The sequence below is a fragment of the Phalaenopsis equestris genome, unplaced genomic scaffold (assembly GCF_001263595.1).
Source record: "Phalaenopsis equestris unplaced genomic scaffold, ASM126359v1 Scaffold000522, whole genome shotgun sequence".
In the NCBI taxonomy this organism is placed as follows: domain Eukaryota; kingdom Viridiplantae; phylum Streptophyta; class Magnoliopsida; order Asparagales; family Orchidaceae; genus Phalaenopsis; species Phalaenopsis equestris.
This window is the reverse complement of record NW_018164962.1, coordinates 46,073-56,976: the sequence shown is the minus strand read 5'-3', so window position 1 is coordinate 56,976 and position 10,904 is coordinate 46,073. Positions and strand designations below refer to the sequence as shown.

At 37.8% G+C, this 10,904-nt stretch overlaps 1 protein-coding gene and 1 pseudogene across 2 annotated transcripts in view; one reads left to right on the top strand and one right to left on the bottom strand.

Annotated features, from left to right (window-relative positions):
• Positions 1 to 9,975, bottom strand: part of LOC110028716 — a 12,274-nt gene extending 2,299 nt beyond the window's left edge. The window contains exons 1-2 of one of the 2 annotated variants that reach the window (XM_020730684.1): positions 9,754 to 9,975; positions 8,394 to 9,078 (exon numbers count right to left, since the gene is read on the bottom strand). In XM_020730684.1, coding sequence (XP_020586343.1) covers positions 8,394 to 9,044 — 651 coding nt within the window. In that variant the 5' untranslated portion in view covers positions 9,045 to 9,078; positions 9,754 to 9,975. Of the gene's footprint in view, positions 1 to 8,384; positions 9,079 to 9,753 lie in introns of both variants that reach the window. The other variant, XM_020730683.1, reaches the window with a different exon arrangement.
• Positions 1,549 to 2,000, top strand: LOC110028717 (annotated as a pseudogene).
• Positions 9,976 to 10,904: the final 929 nt, after the last annotated feature.

Genomic DNA, 10,904 nt, shown 5'->3' with positions numbered 1-10,904 from the left:
GCGGTTTTTGGGGACAAACTTTTTACAGAAAGCAGCGCATCTTCCACACTTCCTCCTGAAATTTCCTGCTCTTTTTTAGCCTCATCTTTGCTGCTAGAGGAAGTAGCAGATCCGGCCTGTAATTCTAGCACCAAGCATGATCATCAAGAATAGCTCTTCACGACATTTTGGTCAAGTTAGGAAGTGTTGAAATATCTAATTTAAATTACATGATTTATTGTCTTTCCTGTTAAAATTTATAATAGAAAATAATTTATTCCTAGAAAAAGTTATTAGGAATAAACTCTTTCCTTAATATAAGGAGATATTTTGTTTTCATATATTTGGAATTATTTGTTTTACTATTTTATGTTATTTCCTAGTATCTCCTAATAATTAATATGAATTAATTATTGGAGATATTGGGTGATATATCTTTTTTTTTATTATTATTTTTCTTATTATAAGATTCTTGTAAGGGTTATTTATAAACCTCGTTCATATCAATCAAATTAAATGATTCCTAAGTATTATGCATTATTCTAAATTACAATATGGTATCAGAGTCTAATTTCGTACTCTAGCCACCGACCCTCCTTTGAGAACCCTCCTTTGAGAATTGCCCTCCTTTGAGAATTGTCGGACTCCCTTCCTGTCATCCTCTGTGCAGAAAGGGAGGGGAATAACGATTTTTTCTCCAGACCCCTTCAACGTTGTTCTATGTCGGTTTCGCCGAGACTTGCTGTGAGCGCATCAACTTCACCCATAACGGCATCTCCGCCTGTGCAGCTGATTTCGATGATGACCTCGATCCTAATCTTCTTCCCAAGCGATTCGAAAGCTCTATTGCGCTCGCGGAATCCATTCCTATTTCGGATTTCAGGGGCGGCCGCTTGCCGAACATCTGGCCGTCAAGTACGGAAGACCTCCGGGCACACTTATTGTTCCCCGTACACCGTTCTATCCGGCTACGAGACTATCTCTATCATTTCTTGCTGGTATGAATATAAAACGGAGTGGGGAGATCTGGTGAGATGGATCTACGACTTCGTGTGCTCCGATCAAACTCATCTATCGCCTCCACCAAGTACTCCGATGGGCCATCGGATCGGTCGAGATCTTCTTCTCCAGCAACAATGCTCCCATCGCCACTCGTCGCCTGCAGATTCCTCTAGCTTTCCGATTCCACAGGTTCCTTCCTTTTTTCACATCGGGGTTCCTTCCTATTTTCGTAGGCCAGGAATGGAAAGCGTGTTCCAATTTCCGCAACAGTAAGAGGAAATCCAGGGAATATTCCTATAGTAGAAATCAAGATTCCCTCCCAATTACCGCCTCCTTCCCTTTCTCCGGTTAGCTTCCAGCAGCTACCTTCAGAAATTTTGGCCACCTCGTAGAGGAAAGGGAATTGCCTCCTCCAAGCTTCACGCAGCTTTTCTGGATCTCCAACGTCTCCTTGTTCCGATCACAAAACTGATGGCATGAGGATGTGAATCGGCTTCTCCTTGTTGTATGCAGAGCTGCAGCAGTCTTCTACGTCTTCCTCTCCAAATTACACTGAAGAAAATCCACCGTCCCTCATATACATTTCGGGATGGCTCTCCTCCGATCATATTCTAATGCTTCCTCTGGGATGGGAGTTGTTGATCACTGTCGGGACACATTCTTAGACTACAAAGAAAGATAACACATCGATATGTGATTTTCAAAATTCACGAGAAGCGAAAGGAGATGGTTGTGGAGAAGACTGGAGGTGTTGCTGAGAGCTACGACGATTTCTTGGCAAGCCTACCTGAAAATAATTGTTGATATGCCGTCTATGATTTTGATTTTGTGATGCAGGAAAACTGCCAGAAGAGCAAGATTTTCTTCATTGCTTGGTCTCCATCTGTTTCTTGAATTCGAGCCAAGATGTTGTACGCAACGATGAAGTAACGATTCAGGTGAGAGATGGATGGAGTTCACTATGAGATTCAAGACCTTCCGAGCTCGACATTGTGGTACTAAGAGATCGAGCAAATTAAACAGTCTCTGCTCTTTTTGGTCCATATTGAATTTGCAAAAACACATTTACAATGGTTGTTGTGGTATACTGCTTTGAATATATTGCTACATGGACATGCTTCATGATCTCCTCCACCTTCATTATCTATATCCAGAGCAATGTGAGCTGGACACTAGGCCTGGCTATCCCTGTCATCATGATGCTCATCTCCAGCATCTTCTTCTTCCTCGGCAGCAGATTCGGTTCATCCCGATCATCCCACCTTTGATTATTCCCTTTTTCCTTCAAAGCCGGATTCGACATCAGCATCAAGATCATTTCAAGCAAATTTAGTGAACTCGCGAGGGCGGCACCAGCGATGCCGCCACACACCTCATCATCATCTCGTCGGAGATATCGTTGTCATGGATCGGACAAGCCGTCAATTTCTCCTACAGTATCTTTTCTTCCCTGCCCACAGGTCAAGGGGAGCTGCATTTCCAACCGGACCTTCTCCAAACAGCCATCATAATAGAAGACCTCTCTACATTCTTCTCTGCATACGGCAATTCCTGTAGCTTCTGTTCCACCTCGCTTTTTCCCTATGCAGGCGCCACCAGTCGTCGGAGTCAATTTCTGCAGCCATTATTGTGCCTCAATTTTTCCCTGCGTAGGTGTCTGGTTCACTACACCATTGCGATTTCAGCGGTTTTTCCTGTGCAGGCATTTGGGCAACTGCAGGCTTGCATTTTCAGCAAATAGCGGACATTTTTTCTCTTTCTAGTAGAAATATTGGTTCGCCAATGAGATTTGTTTTTTCTAACCAGTGCAAATCACAGAAGATCTCTAGTCGAAATCTCAATTTTCACTCTCTAGTAGAAATCGTTGTCCCCCGCAGAACCGCACAGAGCACTGGCTTCCTTGCAGGCTCTCCCATGGTCATTTTCCCTTTAGTCGCAGATCCTTCCTGTAGGATCTTCCAACCGTCGGACCACCCGATTTCTTTCCAGAACCGTCGAAGCACCTACCTACAGCGGGACCTATCCTGCCACTGGAACTCCCTCCTGTAGTCCTTCCTGTCGGTGAAATTCCCTCATGCGGTCATTCCTCTGCTGCAGAACTTCTCGCGGACATATCTGTTGCCGACTGGACCTTCAGGCTTACTCCTGTAGCCGGTTCTCTCCCCTACAACATTTCCCGCCGTCTGACCTCCCTCATGCAGTTTTTCTCGCCGTCAGATCTACCTCAACAAATTTTTCCCTGCTGATTTTGACCAGCTCTTCCCAAGGAAAGAACTGTTCTTTCCTGCAGCATTATTGCAGCCTTTTCCAAGCACTACAGCTTTCCTGAGCACTGTCGTTAGCCCTCTGCAGCCTCATTGCAGCTTTCCTGAGCACTGTCGTTGGCCCTCTGCAGCCTCATTGCAGCTTTCCCGCAACCTTCCTGCAACCTTCTTGCAGCTTTCATGCAATTATCAGTCAACCAGTGACTTACAAATTCATCAACGTGTCGAAATTGAGCTTAGCCCTAAGCTTAGCCCTCGTCCATGCCACTCTAAGGCTTCGACACTCTCAAGTTTCGACATTCTCGGCTTCGGAGCTCTCAGGCTTCGGCGCTCTCAGGCTTCAGTGCTCTCAGGCTTCAGCGCTCTCAGGCTTCAACATTATGGGCTTTGGTACTTACGATATGATGATTGTTGGAATTTTTTGACAATTTGATGCTACCTGTCCAGTCAGCATATCGCAGCCGATGTTTTCAAATTCAAGTTGAACATGGTTTTCAACTATGTTCAACTTGAGGGAGAGTGTTGAAATATCTAATTTAAATTACATGATTTACTGTCTTTTCTGTTAAGACTTATAATAAGAAATAATTTATTCCTAGAAAAAATTATAAGGAATAATTTTTTTTCTTAATATAATGAGATTTTTTTTTTCATATATTAGGAATTATTTGTTTTCCTATTTTATATTATTTCCTAGCATCTCCTAATAATTAATATGAATTAATTATTGGAGATATCAGGTGATATATCTTTTTTTTTTTTTCTATTATAGGATTTTTGTAAGGATTATTTATAACCCTGTTCATATCAATGAAATTAAGTGATTTCAAAGTATTCCGCATTATTTTAAATTACAATAGAAAGATTGTTAATTCAAATGTTTGAGGCACGAATACTTTATGGGTGATCCCTTTACATCAGATAAGGTGTTCTTTGGTTCTTTTAATTTATATAAAGGACTGAGAAAATTGGAAGCAAAGAAAATAAATGTAACTCAAGAATTATAGTGTGATGCGATAGCTTCAAGCTTGTCAAAAAAATATGCAATGTCATTTTGGGATGGAATTTCTAATTGCAGTTAATGTTACTATCATCTTTTTTTTTCTTTTAGCTTTTAAGAAGTGTTGTGCCAGAAAATTTAAGACGGTGGGATGCAGATAGGGGTGCAAACAAATCTAACATGAGCAAGCCACAGCTCAGCCCGTATTCGGCTCATTAAAAAAATATCATTGTTCATTTTAGACTTATTTATATTTTAAATAAAAAAAATATGTTTATGTTCGGCTTGTTTGCTTAACAAGCCGAACACGAGCTATTCGTGAACAAAGAGTTGTTTTGACAACCCTAGTCACTCAACCGTATGATTTTAAGGGTTGAGGCGGGATTTAAATCTTATTATGAATATTATAATATCATTTCAATATAATTTAATGTATTTTTATTCTATTTTTTAAATCATAAACCTCTTGAAAACCTCTTCAATCATAATTCTAGCCAATTTTGAAATCAGCTTTTTAATAGGAACAAAAATTATTAAATTCTTTCGGGCGCTCACATTAGTTTTAGATATTCTATTAAGTTTTGTAATTGTTAAAATTGAATTCAGAATATTAAAAATGGTGAAATAGATAAGTTGCGGCTTAGGCTAGGATGGGCTATCGCTATTGTCGTCGGCAGATATGCACTGTGCGTGCACGCATACAGCTGAGCGCGTGAACTCGCCTGGCAAGGCTGACAGGCGCACGCAAGCACCGTGCAAATGCACACAGGCGTGAGCATGTAGGGGCGCTCAGGCGCTATTGTCTGTTGTGCGAGGATTGCTACAAAAACTTTGGATTTTTATATCGGGCAATGTAAAGTCATATTTCACTGATCATGTATGGGAGAGGGCACGTGATAAACTCATGTACTTTCATAAGAATTTTAATATGAATGATTATTTTGTAGGAATTTAAAATGGAATAATCATGTATATTAATGAAAATTTGAAGAGGAAATGTGTTCTTTTATTTAATTACATTAATACTATCAAAATTTTATGAAAATAATTTAAAATTATCAAGAATATTATGAGAAAGATTTATATCTCCTATTTTTCTCTTGAAGTATAAATATTCCTTAAAAGTGAGAAAAAAATATCATCCCATGTTCTCCCTTTCTCGACTCCACTTCCATCTCTTAAAACAGAATAAACATTATATATGATGTAATGACACAAATATTATTAAAGGTCTCCGTTTATCGACTTATTTAAAAAAAAGCAAAGGTATACCTAGAAAGACATGTGCATGTTGTAGAAAAAATTATCATAATTTATTAGAATTAAATGAAAACACAACACTCAATATGACACAATAGAGAAAAAGGAATCATGTAACCGATCCCACTTAGTAGGATAAAGGTATTTTGTTGTTGTTGTTGTTGTAGCCTTTGTTTGTCAGTCAAATTGACGGTTAGGTTTGTGGTCATGAGTTAAGTTAAACTGAAGTTCGATGTCGAGCTCTTGGATAAAGTACTCCAAAAATTACTCATGAAGAGGGGATGTTGATTAGATACAATAGTTTTTGGAATGTCATGAATGTTGTGAAGTTGGTAAATATCGATTGCGAAGTGAGTTGGTTGGTTGGAAAAACGATGTATTGATAAGGTGGTTGACAACAACCAAGATTGACAACTTCCTATTCGCTGGTGGTGGACAAACAATAAAGTCCATTGTAGTATTTTCATTAGAGCTCAATATAGGTAGAGGTTGGATAAGTGCAATCAAGGAAGGCGGCTGACATTTGGTAGCTTGATGTACTTGTAAGGCTATAATTTAGCTTGAAGGTCGTTAATCGCTAGAAATTCTATTCGAGTTTTTACTCGGAGCAAAATGAATGAGCTAAAACCATGAATCAATTTTTTCAAGCTAATTTCGAGTCAATCATAGCTTGACTCGAACTGGCACGAGATCGGCTTGAAAACTTTTCTTCTTATTTATGATTTTTTTATACATATAAAAATTTATTTAATATAACATTAAATAAAATTTTAGAATGCATATGTGATCGAATTTTTTTTTAAATTTATTTTTATTCATTAATTTGAAGTTGGCTCCTTTGAAACAAGTCAACTCACTTTAATTTTTAAGCTATTACAGATTCAAACAACTTCATTCAGGCAAATTCATTTCAATTTCAAGCCATATTGAACTTGATTCAATTTTAGGCTGAGTTGGCTTGAAATTAAATACAACAGGCCACATGAAAATTTTGAGCGTCATTCAAAAACATTGAGCTAATTTTGAGCCAACCCTAGCCCTGTTTGAAATTGAATTGTTCATAGCCCTTCGTATTGGGTTGCTTCAGATGAAATAAAGGGCATTATGTTTCATTTTGGCCCAATAGAGGTTCCCCAGGAGCCAATAAAGCATTATTTTTATGCCTCTATAGTCTCCAATGACATTGTTTTGGTATTGTTGACCAAAGAGAGTTTTGAAGGCAAATGTGTAGCCACCAATTTTTTCCCATTTTTAGGAGTAGATTCTCTCCATAGACATAAGTGGGATATAGATCTTTTTTGACCTAAAAGTTTTTGATACTTTGCTAGAGCTTATTATTATAGGTTGTCTCTTTGAAATGTTAATGAAGCAAAGTGGAGACTGGTGCTGAAATAATCGACATGATCTAGACAATAGTTTGAGATTAAGTAATATGGGATAATGCATCAGTAGTTGTTGCCTCCAAGTTTGTATTTAATTTTATATACATAGCCGAGCAACTTAGTAAAAAATGTTGTTGCTCTACCGCTTAAACCACTTGAATCACGAGTTCCCGAATGCTAGGTTGATCTATCTGATTGTGAGGACCACCCCTAACAAATATTGCCTCAAATCAACAATGGTGTCAGTTAATAGCAAAAGGTTCCCAAATGTAGTTCAATCTTAGCTGCGTGTGGAGAAATTTTCTTACAGTAGAATGTGATTGGCTTGCCATTTTGAGTAAAAATCATGCCAATTCCTAGCCTTGGCATAGGTAGTATGGTCTACGAAAGCTTTCATGGGGTCCAAATCATTGTGGATTAGTAGGGCAAATAGTTTACCATTGCAAATGCAGTTACAGAAAAACTGTTCGCCACAATTATAACATAATCCTTTTCACATTTCTCCACTATATCACTTGGCATCAATTTCTTCAAAGGGAGTAAAGCATTAGGATTGGTCATTTTTGGTGTGGGAAGAAGACCTAAAAGTTTCTAGTGATAATGGTTGGATTGCAAGTGTATGTGTTGAGGTGAGAAGGGGTTTCTATTCATGGATTTTATCATAAACAAGTTTAGCAAGCTCAATAGTTTGATCAAGGGAGGAGGGGCAATGGAAGGGAGCCTCTTTGTACTCTTTGTAAATTAGTGGTTTTCAACAGGATTAAAAGTAGCTTTGATGAAAGTGTCCATCGACGCTAGTGTTTTAAATGAACAATGATTGAAACCATTTTTTACAAGTCCATCCATATGAAATGACGCATGGGTGAGATCATCCTGGCTAGTTCCCAAAGCTATTTTCTATGATGGTGATGCATTCACCCATTTTAACTACTCAAGTACCATCGATAATCCTTAGATGCGAAGTAGTGGGGAAAAGAAGAGGCAAGGGAGCTTTGACAAAGAAGAACATGGTGGATAAGGGAAATATCAAAAAGAAGGAAGGTATATGCTTTTTCAATAGGTTTTCATCAACTATTACTATCAATAGAACCTGCCCTTGTAATCATTATTTTTAATACATCATTACATATGCCCCCTGACAAAATAATTACCATGATTATCAATCGACTAGAAAGATGACAATTATCCTAGGCAAAAACAACATTGCATAAAGTAGGGACAGCATGCTTTATTATTCATCCAACCATCTCCATCATATGCTTGTTATCCTAAAATGAAGGTTTTAGAATTATATAGTTTTGCTAAAAAAGATACAAAGAAGATGTTTGATTCTTTAAATTAAACAGCGCAAATTAAAAAACTGTGTAATGAAGAAAACAAGGCCATATGCTAGAATTTGATCCCTTTTTCATAAAAATTAATTCAAGAAATGCAAAGTAAACATTACAAAAATTCCATAACATTTAAAAAGCTTTAATTTGAATAGCTTAGTCATGCCTTCTTTACCTGGTTTTTGGGTTCCAATTTCCCTCTGGAGTAACCAACTATCTTGGGTGAACCAATGTCATTCTCATTTCCATTTACTTTCCAACCAGAAGCATGACCTTTAGCTCCTGAACTCTTCCCGTTGCTTCCCAAAACACCTTGCAAGTACCTAGAAGCCACCGCTGTTTTCTCCTCCTTAATAACCACTCTCTTCCTCTGGCTTTCATCATTCCGCTCAACCAACTCAGTCAGCTTGAGATTCACTTTTTGAGCTGATAATAAACTCTTTGAAATATCAGAAGGCACTGTCATTTGCATCAGATCCTTAGGGTTTCCTATGCACGGATTCCTCCCCGGCAGCGGTCTAACCCCAACTAAAACAGGAACCGGAGTTCCAGACTCCACTTTTTTGACATAAACAAATTGGCCGAGTTGCAATTTATTTGTTAAGATAAGCTCATTGTCATCCTTGGACAAAGAAACATAAGTGGAATGAGAAGAATCTGAAACCTTGATGAAGAAGCCATGATCTGGCCATAACTCCGAGCCAGTGATGGCCGGCACAATGCTGATTACCTGCAGCAGAATTGATCTATGTTCTCCACATATCTTAACATCAGAATTCATGTGCTTAAGTAGTTTGATTAGTACTCCGGGTGTAAGAGAAGCCATTTTGTCTCCTTTTCGTTTGTTTACCTTTGCTCAACTAAAGGCAAGATGAACAGAATTCCAGTAGGTATACTAAATGAATTTAAATAAGATAGATAAAAACAAATGTATTGAACCCATTTTGTAAGATTATTACTGATGCATAAGATAACTAATAAGAGTCAAAGTCACGAATTAAAAGCCATCACCTATAAATCACATTATTTTGGCTAAGGAGACCATTATATACACGAAGACAAAGCTAGTTGAAATTATCAATATTCCAAAGATATAGGTGAAGGACTCGGCTCTAGATTTTCCAATATGCCTAAAATAGGGGAGACAGATGTCTCTTTCTTCCCATTTCTAAAAATCCAAGCCAAAAGCGGTGTATGTATACAATAATTTTTCCAAAAGCAGAGGGTAAGAAACAAAAGCAATGAGAAATGAACAAACCAATTCATATTGCCTGACCTAGAAAGTAGTAGAAGAACTTAAAACAAAAGCTAAAAGACAACAAAATGGCTTATGGTTGAGGTAAACCTAGAAGGGGTGAGAAATCGTTAGTTACAAGAAGACAATACATAAAAGAGCTATAGATTTGAACTTTCAAAGGCATTGGACTCATACGAATTAAAAATTCAACTTGAATGAAAAAGAACATTTTCATTCAGAAGTGAACATATGAACACAGAAGACAGGAAGAAGAAACTTAATAATCGGGAAGCATTACCTTCGAAGGGTGGAGGGGGCAATATGTTTAAGACCACTTCTTCTTCTTCTTCTTCTTCCTCTTCCTCTTCTTCTCATGGGAGGAAGTTGTTGAGCACATCGGGACGCCCGGCGGAAGGTAAGCACCGGCATCCCGTAACTTCGAAGCTACAAATCCAGAAAAGGTCAAGGATGGTCCCGCCGGCCGCCGATGGTAGGTGGGATGCGTATTTACTACCGTACTCCGCACATTTGGAGTTGGTTATTGTTACATACCACCCAATTCTTACTTAGCTCCGTAAACTATTTTTTATTATTTTATATCGCCCAAATTTTTATATGAAATTAAATCTCATCATTTTAATTTTTAAAGTGAAATATACTTTTTAATACAAATGAGAGGTGATGTATAACTAAAAATTAATGTTAAGGTGTTTGATATACAAATATGTAAGGATCGTGTGATATTTATGAAAATCTTTCTTAATCTAAACCGTAAATCCTAAACATATATACTGGTACACTGTCAATGAATTTCCAATATTCGACACTAATCTCAATGCATGACACTGATCTTGATACATATTTTGAGCAAAAAACGTTTAAAGTTTAATTAAAAGTCATTAAGAGTTCTGATTTCAACAAACTTATGGTCAGACTGGTCGAAACAATGAGATGGACCCAATGATAAGAAAATTTGTCAAATTTGAGTCAAATTAAGATCCTATCAAGACATCAAACCATATTTACAAGTTTTCCAAACACATTTGGATGGTCAAATGAATGTTGAATCCGACGAGTTAATGGTCTAATTAAGCGTATGGACAAGACAAATCCAATGAGCCAAAGATTACTCAATTTTGATATTATTAAATCTCTTAAATGTCCATCAAATGTTATTTGATCAAAAGACAATCTCTGGTCCATACAATCAAAATGCTTCATATTTATTCGTGAATTGCATCCGAAACTCTATAAATAAAACATCACCCCTCTCATGAGAGGAGAGGAGAGAGCTTGAGACTTGAAGCTTTAAAAAGGAGTTGGAGTCTAGCATCACTCATGACACTATCAACCACCTCCAACCGTCGCGACCGCTACCTACCAAATATCGTTGATCGCTATCAGTCACACGCATCACACACACACACACACACACACAATATATATATA